Genomic DNA, 15,507 nt, shown 5'->3' on the forward strand with positions numbered 1-15,507 from the left:
AAAAATAAAATGTTATTATATTTTTAGGTTCCCTGTTCCCTTGCCATAATTAAAAAAGATTAAAAAAGGTTTTAGCCTAAATGATAAAAATAATGGCAACTGAAGAAGTAAGAATAGCATTTCACTTTTATATTTTTGTAAAAGTAAAATAGTAAATGACAAGTTGATAAAAGTATGATAGGAATGTTGATTTTATAGAAACCGAAACAAAATTGTTTCAGATGTGTAGATTATATAAAAAATTATACCTTCGAATTTAAGAACTTTTGTGTTGATTAATGATTACCAATTGATGATACGTTGTTTTAATTTTTTTTAATTTCAAAATAATAGCATTATATAATTTTGACTCATAAAAGTTGTACTAAATCTCTTACATAAACTTCATTTGGTACCTGCATAGTATTCGTTATTAATTTTAACTGTATTTTTGTTGGTTTCTATACTATTAAATTTTGCCGCATAATCAAATAATAATAATAACAATAATAACAATAATAATTATAATAATAAGTAATACAACAGAACCAAGTTTAAAGCCTAAAGCTAAAAAGAATTAAATAGATCATTAAATTACAGCTTTAATAATAATAGAGCGAAAATATTAAGTTAAACCAACTTTTAATATATTTACTTTGTTCTGCTTATTACTCTTGCTGCCTTATAACTATTACTCTTAATATAAAATTGTTCTTGAAGTATATCTTAAACTAGTTGTTTTTTATTTTAACATTTATAATTTTCAAAAAATAATTTGCAAAGTATAAATATAATATACGCTTATTGTAAATACCTACGATTGGGGCTTGGCGATAAGACAAATAACGTCTTCTACATGCCCCGCCAGTGATTTCATTTATAAACATTTAAATTATAAAAGTAATTATACGGCGAAATAAACAAACAAATCTAATGTTATGTGCGTATAACACTCAAGCAAAGCAAGAGGAAACGTTAAATAAAGATCTCTAATGAGGCAACGATCATTAGAGATCTTTATTTCACCACAAATGAATAGTATAATTGTGTAAACTGCCGTTCATTGAGTATGTTTCTAGCTTTATATAAAATACCAATGCATTAGTAAAATCTAGAAGAAATAATATTAATGTGATGTTTCCAAGAAAAATTTTTATCAATATAGGTTCCTAAAAATTTTGTTACTTTTTCTCTTTTCATGATTACATTGCCAATGTAGAGTTCAGGTAATAGAAGTTGTATTCTATGCTTTTTTTATAGAATGGATAAAAAAGTATTCATTTAGCTTTAGCAGTGTTAAGAGATAATCTTTTTATTTTGAACCAATCGGAAAGTTTTTTTAATTTACTAGTCATATTATTGAAAAGAATATTATTATTTTCGTGATATAGAAATAAATTTGTGTCGTCTGCAAAGATTATTTTGGTTAGGCTTGAAGTTTTATGGAGATTGTTTATATATATATATTATAAAGAAAAGAGGTCCAACAAAGATTTTTTATTATAAACATATTGCTTACAATTTGTTATCTTTTCAATCAACAAAGGGTGTTTTTTTTTACTCCATATGATGATAATTTTTCTATTAGAACTTGATGGTTGACGGTATTAAAATCTTTAGATAAGCCAATAAATACTCCTAATGTGAAATCAGATTTTTTAAAAGATTCTGAAATGTTGCGCGTAAGTTGGGAAAGTGTGTAACAGAGTATTCTGTTGAACTAATATTTTCAAAACCAAGTTGGTTTTTGTATACGATTTTACTATTAATTACTTAGGCGTAAATTAGATTAAATCTTTTTTTCCCTGAAACTTCTGAAAAATCTGAGAGAACCAATATAGGACGTTAACTATTTATGTTAGTAAGATCTCCTATCTTGTAGATAGGAACTACTTTAACAACTTTTAGACAATCTGGAAACATTCCTTGACTTATGCTCTAAAAGATTTTGAAAAGAATGTGTTTCATAAAATCACATAAAACTTGATGGTAAATCGCATTTTTGACATATAAACTAAGTTTTCAAAGAGAAAAATTCTTAACATACCACCATATTTTGATAGTTAAATGTGAATAATTAGAAACAATAAAAACCACTAGTGCCTGAATTTAACTACAACGTGCTTTTAGAATTAATAACTAAAAAATCTTGCGAAACACACATTTTTATGTCAAAGGATTTTGACTTTTTTTAAAAAATTGAAACTCAAATATAATTCTAATAAGGTGCCTTTGTGGCTTTAAAAATTTAAATATATTAAACTTTTCGCAAAACTTAATAGGATCAAAATGCGTACAAACATTTCAAAGCATAATACAAATTCAGAAAGTATTATCATGATCTATTCTCATTAGAGTTTTGCTACCTTGAATGTTTGCCAGCTGGTGCAATTAAAAACAGGTTATAGAAAGAACTAAATATTCAAAAAGTTTACATCTCGATAATTTTCTTGTTGAAAAAATGAAAATAAACTTAACATAGATGCAAATAATATTTATAATCATTATAAAAAAAAATTTGTAAATTTTCCATTAGCCCTGATTTAAATATAGAATGCAGCATTGTTCATTTTAATACTGGAAAAAGCCATGATTTATAGAATGAAGCATTGTTCATTTTAATACTGGAAAAAGCCATGATTTATAGAATGCAGCATTGTTCATTTTAATACTGGAAAAAGCCATGATTTATAGAATGCAGCATTGTTCATTTTAATACTGGAAAAAGCCATGATTAATGTTGTTTTCTGTTTTATTTAGTCATTTATTGTATATAATTTCTTTGCTTTAATGAATCTCAACTATTTAATTTTTTGACTTTCTTGGTCCAGCAAACTGTCAAATTTTATACTTCAGATCAAGGAGTGCGAGGTTTGAAACAAAGTCTTTTAAGTTATCTGTAAAAAAGTACAATCATAAATTAAATTTTATATCAGTATGCATTAGCGATGTGGCTATTTTTTAAAAGTGTAGAATTATGGAGTATATTAATTTTTAAGATTTTTTTTCTTGTTTATAAAAGAATTTAAAATTCAAAAGTTGCTTTTTTGCACTAGTTTATTTTAAACGATTCAATTAACGCATTAAGATTTAAATAAAAATAAACAATTGAATTAAAAGTTTGGATTATTTGGTGGAGTAATGCTTTATTTATTGGCTTTAGCATCTTAACTAGTCTTTGTTACTTTATATTTGGTAAATTTTTACCAATTATGAAATTATGCTTGTGTGCTTTAATATATTTATAAAATTGAAGTTTTGTTTTTACAAGCTTACCTCTTTATTTATTTTATTATATTTTTTGCAGGCTGCAATTTTTTCATTTTTTCCTATAAGTATATAAAGATTTCTTCGTGTAACCTTTATACAAGTACAAATATAAAAATAAGCAAATTTAAAAAGATTAAAAACCATTTTAAACAAATTTTTTTTAAAGTTGAAATTTAGGCTTTCTTAAAAAATATGGATTAAAATTTATTCATCAATAATTTTGTAAATATGTAATAATTTTGTTTGGTCGCAACTTTTAAATATATTTTTATATAAAAAAATCATTTTAACAGTCAATATTTAGAAAGCTTGCTAAAAATTTTCTGACCTTGTCAAAATTTTTTTGTTTAAGCATTTACTATCATGTGCTTTATACGAAGGAGGGGAAGTTTATCAACTTTTGGAAAATGTATTCACCCTGAACGTATTAAGATTCTTTAAATTCTTTCGTTTATTTAATTTCACTTATTGTCAAAGAAAGCTATTGACTGATAAAAATAAAAATATAGAGTAATCAGATTTTAAAATGTCAAATTTAAACTAAGCGATCAAAATAAAAACTTTAATTGCATTCAGCTCTGAAGTGAGTTTGTATTAAAAACTGAGAAACTTGAATAGCTGTTGTTAAACATTTTTGAGTTGTTTGTCCGCATTTTGATCCCAGAATTTTTATTCAATAATTGTGGTATGAAAGCAAAACAGTACCCAATAGAATATAATGCCGAATTATCTAAACGTAACTTTACATTCAAATTTATTGTTTCAACTTGAATTCGTTGTACTGTGCAAACAATCGAATTTTTTTTTGTTTCTGTTAGTTCTATAATGTCTCAACATTTAAGATATTTAAATTGATACACCCTAATGCATTAATTTTAATGTTGGGATAATAATAATAAATTTCAATTAAAAGGTTTTATTCAGAAAAACGTATTCAATTGAAATATGGTTTTGATTAAGTATTTTTTACTTCATGTATTTTTTCAACACTTACTAATACATCATGGTTTTCACCCAACCACGAGTATTATGATTTTACAAAAGTTACGTTGTGTAACAAATGAGCTCAGGTGTCAGGAATTATGTCAGAAATTATGACTTTGTAACTGATAACCGTTAAATATTTAACGGCTTTTGCGGAAATATTTCTTCCAAGACAACGATCTACACTTTGATTGTTGAATGTATTAATGCCCATGTATTAATTTTTTTTTGGCTTTATGATATAGATGTTCATCAATTTTTCCCAAATAACATAACTTTAATTTCCTTTTTTTTTTTTGATTTATTTGTTTCCAATCGCATGCTTCTTTTCCCAACCATGTTTCGTTGCTCAAAACATAGGAACGTCTGCCATTAGTAAAACGTGCATATCATTCGATGGCAAAACAAATTTTAGTTTTTAAGACTGCTGCGGTTATCATAAAAAGTTTTTAAGACTGCTGTGGTTATCATAAAAAGTTTTTAAGACTGCTGTGGTTATCATAAAAAGTTTTTAAGACTGCTGTGGTTATCATAAAAAGTTTTTAAGACTGCTGTGGTTATCATAAAAAGTTTTTAAGACTGCTGTGGTTATCATAAAAAGTTTTTAAGACTGCTGTGGTTTTCATAAAAAGTTAGCACCAACTTGTTTTTAAATCAATTATTTCTTGTCTAAAAGTAATTAAGGAAAGACTCTTTTTTTTCCATCTGTTTCGAGTTATTGAAGAATTTTTTGTATTATTTTCAACTAGACCTATATTCATCAATAAATTTTAAATTTTATAATAAAATATTATAGCGATCAAAAATTATGACCATATAAAGTTTGAACCTCCCTCAATTTGAGGGGGTTGCAAATTTTATATTGTCATAATTTTTTAACTCTGAGAGATTATACTATGAAACTTAAAATTTATCGATGAATATAAGTCTAGTTAAAAATAATACAAAAAATATTTTATCAACTTGTTGCTCTCACGTTTAGGGCAGGAATGGGGCAAAAATTTTGAGGGCTCCAATCATCGCAATTTTTTGCAAAGCATACTTATTTGTCATAAGTATAAATATATAAATGTTTAGAGTTTGTTCAATGTCTGGAAGTTAGCTCAAATACCAAAAAATGCTTTGGGCGCTTCAGACTCTTGCGACACTAGTTGAAATATTTCATGTAATTAAGAACAGAAGTCGTATAGGATTTTTAGTTTGAAAGCCAATAGGTTTAAATTTGTTTAATTGAAGAGAACTTCCCATATTTGTAAAGCGTAAATAAAATCTTTAGTTTGCGGAACCATTTTATTGACCAACTCTATTTTCAACAGGTGGTATGCGGAAAAGCATGCAACTTAAAACAGCCTATTGCACTTATTTAAAAATTTGTGTAAAAAGGCTTTTATTTTTTAAGTTTCATAGATGCTGCAAAATTATATTACAATCAACAAACATAAAAATGTCTTTATCTTTTCTTTAACACGTATACCCCTTAAGATTTTTATTTAAGTTAGAGATATCAACGATTTTAGTTTTTTTTAACCCCTCTTGCAATTTAACAAATATCATACCACTAACAATGTAATTTTTGATAAAATGTTGATACTTTAATAAAATTTACTTAAAATAACTGATGACTTTACTTTAAATAACTGACTTTTCTATCTTATCTCGAGGACCGCGGTTATTGAATTCGATCCTTAAAGAGGAAATAAAAACATGAAGTCATCAAATCTTTTTAAAGCAGCAGTCAAACAGCACCTATTTAACTAAAGAGACATCAACATACTCTCTTGTTTTTAAAGATCAAATTAATCATAACTAACTAAAACGAATTTATCCCTTTTGAATGACCACAAACGATGATTATATCACAATACAATTAGTTTTTTATTTCTTTTCTATACTTATCTATCAGATCGTTACGTACAAGGCTTTGTTTTTGGTTTATTTCTACTTATGAATTTTTAATGTCACGTCCCAGTGGGCACAGTACGTTTTTAAAACGTTCTTTGGACGTTTTTATTAGGTTTAAACCTTATAAAAACGTCTAAAAAACGTTTTAAAAACGTTTTAAAAACGTACCGTGCCCACTGGGGTTAATCTCACGTGAAACTCATTTCAAAGTTACCAATAAAAGGGTAATTGATATGACTGCAGTCTTCTACTTGCTTCAGTCATTATTTTAATTTTTTTTCTTATCTTATTTATAAATGTATACATATAAATATACTTGTATTTTTAAATGTATTAAAGTTAATTGTATTTTAAATAAATAGTGACAAAATAAATTACAAAAAAAAAAAAAAAAAAAGAAGTATTAGTAAAAAAACTAAAATCAGATACAGCTGGCTCATGCTTTTATAGTTTACAAGTCTAGACAATATATATTGAAGATGAAAGATATCACTAATTAAAATATTATGTACCAGGTAGCTACTTGTTATATGTATGTATAAAAATCTGGTAGAAAATAAAATCTTTTATTTCAAAAAATATTGTCTATTGAGTAAATTTTGTATAAAAAAGTAAATTTTTGCATTCTGTCTATAGCTTCATTAACTAAGACTTATCTTGAAAAGTATTTTAATGAGAAATTTTAAATTACAGCATTATGCCACAAACACCACTTTTTGGATTCAATGGTGTTACAATATAAATGCCAGTTTTAGTATTCTGTCATTTGTTATCAAAAACTTTCAAATAAAAAATCTATTAAGGAAAAAGTGTTACCTTTTTTTTTCTTAACTGAAATCGAGTTATTGAATCAATAGTATATTCTTTGCAATGTTGTAATAATGAAATGATATTAAACTGTATTTTACTTCTTTAATGTTTTAAGCGTCAATCCTTTAGCCTCAATAAAAAAATATCTTAAATTGAAATAAAAGCTTTCAAGCTCATTCAACCATTGAGTATTTATCTTAGCTGTTGTAATGTTATAATGCTGATTTACTTTAATGTACAAAGAGTAATAAAACGTTTTAATATTTTGTGCCTGGTTAATTTTTATTTATTACACACATAAATACTTTACGTTTTATTTATAACTTAAACTGTAAAATAATGTAAAAAGTTCTATTATAACCTTATTATAGCAGAAAAAAAAACTAAAAAACAAGACTTTTCAATAATCAAACTTATACGTTTTGTTTAATACAATCCTTTAGTATTAGTCGCATCATACCTATAAGAAATAGATAATCTGGAAAAACGGGCCGTTTCCATTGTTTTGCCGTTTTAACTTGAAATTTGATATTTGGCCGGTTCACCTTGTTTAACTTTAAAAAAGTAAGCAATGAGATTTATATACTATATAAATTCTTTATAATATTGCAACATAGCTTGAAGATTTGTATATAGCGATTACTGATGAAGTTTTTGACAATAAGCAAGGAATTTAAACATGAACTAGATGTATTATTATTTAAAGATTGATTGGTATCCAATTTTTTGTGCAACTTGTGTTATAAAATTTACAAAACGAAATATAGCTAAAAAGACATAAAACTTCAAAACACAAACTCATCAACCCATTTAGCAAAGATAAAAACTCCATAACATTTTGACATCTTGATATTAAAAAAAATAATGTTGAATAGTCTGTTGATAAATTGTCAAATGATTTATGGGGCTTCGCGATAAGACTGAATTTGTCTTCTTCTAGCCCTAGCAGTGTATATACATCTATTCAAGTCTAATTTTGTAGTTATTTTTTTTTTGGCAAAATACAAAATAATAATAATTTATGTTTGCCTGAAGAATTTCTTTGAAAAAAAGAAAGAGTTAAAACTTTAAAGCAGAGCGATAGTTTTAGTTTTGAAAAAAACTGCAGATTATTATTTCAAAGTACAACGGTGTTGCAGAAAAAAAATTTTCTCAGTTTTATGGGCTTCTTCACAAAAAGTTATTGCCATCCAAGCTTGATGATGTTTTATTAACCAACACTTTGATTAATGAAATTGCCAATCACTTTCTTCAAGATTTTTCACGAAGATAACATAATACATCATCTAATAGTGATTTTGTCAGCCAATAATTTCGATGAAAAAGAATTTAGTGTAATTTAATATTTGGCTGGTTCAGATTTTCTAAATCTGATAAGCAATATAAAAAACAATGCATGGAAATTTAATTTATTATGTATTTTGATACTAATAACAGAGGTGATTTTTTTGTAAAATAATATTTACACTCAAAATAATGTGAAGCAATTTTTCGTAAACAAAACAAATTTTTTGTAACATCTATCAACCAGCAATGCTCTGGTTAATGAAATGCTTAACAACTCAGTTATTACAGGGTGACCAGAAAAACCGCACACAAATTTAACATGTCTTGATAATAAAGTTTTTTTGCGGTATCCAATTAGTTTTATTGGTTTTCGGATTCTCCATGTTTTTATGTTTAGTATATATATGTTCTGAGTTTGATATCTCTAAAATATATATTACTTTTTTAGAATGTCAAATAAAATAGTGCAATTTTGGAGTTATTTCGTAAAGGTCTAGGCAGGATGAAATTAATTGTTGTTGAAATGTAAGAAATGTAACTCGGGTTTCAGAAAACTTTCTTGACAGAATTCAGTGTCCAGCAGTGTTAATGTCTGTTAATTTGATTTTAGTTTAAACACTTCAGAACAAAGCAAAGTATGAGTTTAACTATTTATAGTAACAATTAACACTTTTAAATCTAAATACTTTTGTTTTATTTTTATAATTTTTATCATAATTATGTTCTTTTTTTCATTTTTTTTTTTTAGTTTGTCTTTCCTTTGTCATCTTTTGATTAGTTAGCTAACTGTTGAAACATGATTTTGTAAATTTAGTATGATGTCAAACTTACTCTATTATTCATTAGTCAACAGTTAGAGAGAATCTGGAGCTTAATTAAGAAATGCTGGAAATTAGCTTTTAATCAAGGTAAAAATAATTTTTTGTTTACTAGTAACATAAAAAAACCAGTTACTACTATTAATTCCGTGCTTTTTTACATTTGTTAACATGCTGCTTTGGAAACACTTTCTTTCTCTCTCTCTCTCTCTCTCTCTCTCTCTCTCTCTCTCTCTCTCTCTCTCTCTCTCTCTCTCTCTCTTAGATGACTATAATTGTCCCTTGATTGTTCAAATATTGTAATAAATAAAATCTTTTTAGTCCAAGTATTTAAGTTAATAAAATATCTTAATAAGTTGTGGTGTTATTTGCCAGCGTTATTATAGTAACAATGTATACATTGTGTTGTCTAGCCTTTTTATAATCTTTTTTAATTATTCTGTACAGGCCCGGTTCTAACAGTTTTCTATGTGTAGGCGAGATGCAAATTTGCCGCCGCAAAAATTGAAAAAGGCAGTAATTTCCAATTTGAAGGAAAATAGAAAAACACTGAAAATCAAACTCTAATATATTTTTATTTTATTACGAAAAATTACACAAAAACAAAGTAAATAAAAAAACTGAATTTATACAAAAATAAAAAACAAAACAAATTCCATTCATGAAAAAATAAAAAACAAATCGTAATTAAAAGTGAATTTTCCTAGCTTTTAATTCTGCGAAATCTTTAACCAAATCTTCTATGTCCAAATGATCAGCAATTTCTTTCTCGATGGAAATCGTAGCTAGACCAACTAAACGATCTTGACACATTTGTGATCTGAAATAGGATTTTATTATTTTCAGCTTTGAAAAGCTTCTTTCAGCACTTGCAACTGTGACTGGTAACGTTAGTAGTATGCGAAGAGCTATCGAAAGGTTTGGGAATACTTCGACAACATTAGATGTGTATATACATTTTAATACACTTTTTGGATCGCTATTGGAAATATCAAGTCGTCTCCCAATAGCTTTAATTTCATACCAAAGTTCGACCCCGTTGATATCAGATTGGCCATCAGACATAAGCGCTAACTGCAAGTCCTTACAGTGTTTCAATAACTCATCATCCGTAAAGTGTTTGCTGCCGATATTGTAAAGAAACCCAAATAACTCGTTATATTCCGATAATTGCGTAAATCTTTCATTTATTGCTTGAATTGCGATGTCCAATATTCGATTGAAAAAAGATACTCTGAAGTTTTGTTCTGGTGATACTATCGGTTCATCACGACCTTCGTATAGGAATTGTCTACTCTTTCTGCGTACGAGTACGGGATCATCCACATCAAATCCTTCAAAAATTTCTGGTTCAACTGCCAATTTTTCAACTGCCAAATGTAAAGCATGTATACAAACAAACGCTTTTATTACTATATTATTTATTTGAAAAAATTAGTATGTATTAAAGTTCCCGTAAAATACAACGCCGCCAAAGCAAAAAATTTGTGGACAAATAGGAAATGTTATAATCTACAAAATCCATAACTTTAAATTATAAAAATGGAGTAAGTACGTAGAAGAACTTGGAAATTTAAAAAAAAAATAAAATAATTTCTTGTTACAAAAAAAAAATTAAAAAAATTTTTTTTTTTTGGGAAAACACAAAATAAATTAAGAAAATGCCGCTCTAGAAAAGTGCCGCCGTCGGCTGTCGCCGACGTCGCCTACGCTTAAAACCGGGCCTGATTCTGTAGACAGAATATATGAACTTGTCATTTCGAAAAGGACATAAGTCCAAAACTTTTTGCATTTAGTTTATAAGTTTGAATTAAAAGTTTCTGTATGATTTATGTTTTTTTTATAAATAATAAAAAATACATAAGTTATATGCGTTCTTTATTTATATACTTCTACAATTAATTTCTTTAGCAGCCTAGACATTTTTTTAATAAAAATCATATTTTTGTTGATTTTGAAAAGTTTTAGTAAATGGACTTGTGCTCTTTTCGAAATGACTGGTTCATATATTTTCTGTTATTGTTATCCTAATTCTACTAACAATAAAATGCAAATAGTATTTTTGTAATTAAAAATTGTAATTTTTTTTTTCATGTCTTTTTTTAAGTATTTGCAGGCTTTCCTTGACTTTCCTTTTCTGGTACTTGTGTTGTGACAGATTTTAAAAAGAACTCAACTGATGTTAATGCGGTCTTTATGTTGTTACCTATAAGCAATGACGTTGCTGATACGGAGTCAAAGTTAAAATATTTATAGATAAATTTGTATTTGATATTTTAGATAATATATCAAGTTATTAATGTGTTTTTATTGTTATTAATGATTTAATAACTCATAACCCGTATTACGGATTGCTTACTGCTAGTCATTATCATTGTTATGAATTCATATTAGTTAATAAAATTGTATTAAATATTCTCTGGTTATCGTGTTTTATACGTGTTTAAATGCGAGTTTGATACTCAGTAGGTGTCGTATTGTATACCCGTATTTATACGCATCTGATGTCTATTTTTAATGCGCGTTTGACACGATAAAATGGCTAACATATATTCGTAAATAATACGTATTCTGGAAAGTTTTAAATGCGCATGAAATACCACGAAAATATCGTATTGAATATTTTCTGGTTATCGTGTTTTATACGTGTTTACAAGAGTTTTAAATGCGAGTCTGATACCCAGTAGGCGTCGTATTGTACACCTGTCTTTATACGCATCTAATGCGTATTTCTAATACGTGTTCGACACGATAAAATGGCTAACATACATACCACATCGATACGTATTTAAACGAGTTTCTAATGCGCATTTACAACTAAATTTGCCGACTGGGAAATTCGCAATATAATATTTTATTATATAAAATTGCCTAAAACCACTTTTTTTACATTAGAGTTGATTTGAAAGGTTAAAATTTTCACTAAAAGCTACTAATACATAATGATAACGATTGAACTTTTCCACATTTTGAATATATATATATATATATATATATATATATATATATATATATATATATATATATATATATATATATATATATATATATATATATATATATATATATATATATATATATATATCAGGGGTCAATTTGATGGTCGGACATCGAACATTACCCGGCTAAAACCTCAGATTGTCCAATCAATTAATAAAGTAATCTGACATTTTGACAGACAGGAATGAAATTATACAAAATAAATTTTTATTATTTTTTAAATTATATCATTGAAAAGAAAAAAGTATGATATTTTTAAGTTGTATAAACATTTTATTCAAAAAGTCGCACAAAAAAAAATTGTTTAAAAAAATAAAGTAGTCTTTAAAATTGTAATTTTAAATCATTTTAAGCTCTGATTAGTTAGTCAAGTTTAACAAAAACTTTCGAATAGTTTTTTGTAAAAATATTAACAAAAAAAAAATTAAACAATTAAATCATTGGAAGATTTAATTTAATTTATTCATAATTTAAGGTAACTTATAAAAATAATCTTTTGAAAGATTTTTAAAAAGACATGGAAAAATAGTTTTAAGTGTTTAAATTTATTATAAAAAAAAACTTTTTTATTTTAAATAATTTTTATAAATTTAGTTTTACAAGTATTGTATGAATGCTCAATTCTCTCATTCAACTTGCAAATCAGTGTTTACTTTGCTTCTTATTTTGTAGTTGAAAAGAATGCTATATATATTGTTAATTTTGAAATGTTTTAATGTTAAAACAATATAAAAACTACCTTATTCAATGACTTTTATGATAAAAACATGTATAAATAAATATGTACATGAGATTTGTATGAGAATCATTCAAATCAGTAGAAAGTTGTAAAAATGGTTAAATTAGTTGGCCATTTATCTAGAGGCAGATAGTTGTCAAAACTCAAAATTGTGCTTAAAATTTTGTATACAAAATACATATACTAAAAAACAATATTTCAAATATTTTACTAAAATATTTAAAAATGACAGTTAAAAAATCAACAATTGTTAATCTTTTTAAAATTGTGAAAATGTAAAAGTCTTTTAACTAACCCCAGTCCATTATACATTATTAACAAACTTACTTCTACTTTCTAGTTGGGTGCCAGTCTGGGGCAAATCTGTCAACTGTATATCTTCGGTTACAATACTAAACATAGCTACCATGAGTTATAGTTTCAGTGGAAATGTAAGTGTTTTGTTATTTTTAACACATAGATTTACAAGAACTATTAGTAAAAGTCTTTTTTAGTAATAGCAAAATTAAAATATTTGATTTTTTATTTATGTAGTTCTTCCATTTTCAGATAGCTGCTGTTCAATTATGACCTGCTCATCTGCTGATCAAGTTTTTTCCATCTTTGCATTGGAAGATTTAAAAACAGATATGCACATAAAGATTGTGCACTGTAATTAGGCATCCTTTGAAAAATTATATTCGTTACTGATAATCTATTTTATTTTGCTAATTTAAATTTCATGTATCCTAATTTAAATTTTACTTTAAAAAAATTTAAATGTAATCATTTTGTTTTTATGGAATTATTTTTAGAACCATGCTATAATATGGAATGGCAAAAAGTTGCACTTTAAAAAATACCTGAAAATAAGTCTTTTATCAGATCTGCAGGTACTTTTTAAATATTGTCTTATTGGCATATGTTTTATCCTATTATTACATCCTCCCCTATACAAATTTTAATGCTTTAAAAATAGTAATTTTCTTTCTCTTGTTTAATTCTATTTTTTGATAGGAAGTTTTACTTGCGATGCCCACAAAATTGCCGTGTATGAACAGAATGTTTATTTGGTTGATTCACATACGATATCAATTAGAACTTTTCAGGTAGTGAACATTTTCAGGTTGTGAACTTTTTTAGGTAGTGAAAATTTTCATGCAGTAAAAATTTTTAGGTAGTGATCATTTTTATTTCGTGAACATTTTCAGGAAATGAACATTTTTAGGTAGTGTTATACTCAAGCTGTTTTAAGCCCTTTCAAATCATTTCATTATACTTTCATGTTTCTTCAACTAGGGCACAGTAAAACAAGAGCTTACATTTCTGGAAAAAGAAGTTGACCCTTTTGATTTGGATATATGTGGATCTCATATGGTAGTTGCAACAAAAAGAGGTGTACTTAAAATATATGATTTGTCACGGAAGTAAGTTTTAATATGATAATTAGCATTAGTATATTTATGCAGCATATTTTTATTTTAAAACAATTTTTAGGGAAGCTTGCCAAGTAAGTGTCACCAAGTACTTGGAAGATTGTATTTAAAAACCTGGAAAAATTAATCTGATTAAAATCAATTGCAACGGGACAAAAGTTGCTGTATTGTCTCAGAATGTGCGTAAATGTTTGAATTATATTTTTATCCTAGCATGAAATTTTTATCGTAGCATTTAATTATCAGAATGTCTGCATTTTGTTATAAATCTAAATTTACAAGTTTCATGTTTCACAAGTTATTTGAATCAGCATATTTGTAAAAGATTAAAAAATAAGTGTTGTATCATTACTCAATGTTAAATATTTATAAAGGTTCTTTAAAAAAAACATTGGATTTTAAGCTAAACGAGAATTTTTCGTTCATATATTTAGGCAATATTTATCGTTTGTCTTTCAGAGGTTTTGTTCTCTTGCAACTTTTAGTTTTACTCTGAAAAGACCAGATTAAGCCATCTGGTCATTGATGAAAGATGAATTGAAAGCTAACAAAAAAGATGTTGTCCATAAATTAGGTCATGCAGTTTTTGACCGTTTTTTGACTGTTTTCCATTCCTTGTCAGTTGATTTTTATTTTTTATTTTGCATAGTTTTTATTCTTATTTTTGCATGATTTTAAGTTACATAATGTATGAGTCAAATTCGTGATTTTTTTTTTGGTAGTAAAGCAAAAAATAGAGTTTCTTTTTTTTGCTTGATAATCTCAAACATTAGCTTTAAAAAACTGAGTTTGCTTTATTTATGCTGGCACATGAAGTCCTGACTTGTTATTTTAATTCAGAGTTATTTAAACCAGGTTCAGACCTTATTTATTTTTAAAATCTTTTAATGTTATGAGTTTTTTTTTCTTTTTATTAATGTCACCATGTTATGAGTTTGTTTTTTATCTTTTAGTTGATGTCACCATGTTATGAGTTTGTTTCATTTTTTTTCATCTTTAATTTATCTCAATTCAAGTCAATCTCAATTTTTAATGTTCATGTCAGTGTTGGTTTAAGTTCTCAAAATTCTAAAAAAAAAGACTAAAATACATGCGTCAAGCATTTGATATGACAGAGACAGAAAGAAATAAAAGACCATTAAATAAAATTTGGCCAAAAGATGACAAAAGTTGATTTAACAATATGCAACACTGTTGCAAAGTCAGGGAATTATTTAATAGATTTTATTTGCTTTAAGTAATGAAACTAAGTTTTGCTTTTTTGCTAAAGTTGTTGCTTTTGTTGTATGTTGTTTGTTAGTAT

At 26.3% G+C, this 15,507-nt stretch overlaps 2 protein-coding genes across 3 annotated transcripts in view; both read right to left on the minus strand.

The window, feature by feature from the left end:
* Positions 1–7,090, minus strand: part of LOC136084390 (TNF receptor-associated factor 5-like) — a 124,662-nt gene extending 117,572 nt beyond the window's left edge. The window contains exon 1 of one of the 2 annotated variants that reach the window (XM_065804394.1): positions 6,952–7,090. The gene's annotated coding sequence lies outside the window, so the exon portion shown is untranslated. The remainder of the gene's footprint in view (positions 1–6,951) is intronic. The other variant, XM_065804395.1, reaches the window with a different exon arrangement.
* Positions 1,825–13,198, minus strand: LOC136083474 (uncharacterized). Its single transcript, XM_065802875.1, has 4 exons — positions 13,117–13,198; positions 9,783–10,462; positions 3,256–3,339; positions 1,825–1,917 (listed from the first exon to the last, which is right to left on the minus strand). The coding sequence occupies exons 1-4, from the start codon at positions 13,196–13,198 to the stop codon at positions 1,825–1,827; spliced, it is 939 nt and encodes a 312-aa protein (XP_065658947.1).
* Positions 13,199–15,507: the final 2,309 nt, after the last annotated feature.

The sequence above is a fragment of the Hydra vulgaris genome, chromosome 08 (assembly GCF_038396675.1).
Source record: "Hydra vulgaris chromosome 08, alternate assembly HydraT2T_AEP".
NCBI lineage: Eukaryota > Metazoa > Cnidaria > Hydrozoa > Anthoathecata > Hydridae > Hydra > Hydra vulgaris.

Bases quoted from the DNA above. Each gene is read 5' to 3' on its own strand.
- LOC136083474 (XM_065802875.1), bottom strand. From the start codon at position 13,198: ATGGTAGCTATGTTTAGTATTGTAACCGAAGATATACAGTTGACAGAT. The intron at 10,463-13,116 runs GTAAGTTTGTTA...TAAATAATATAG, and splicing joins CACCCAACTAGAAAGTAGAA to TAATAAAAGCGTTTGTTTGT. The intron at 3,340-9,782 runs GTTAAAGATTTC...ACTTGTATAAAG, and splicing joins ATTTGGACATAGAAGATTTG to GTTACACGAAGAAATCTTTA.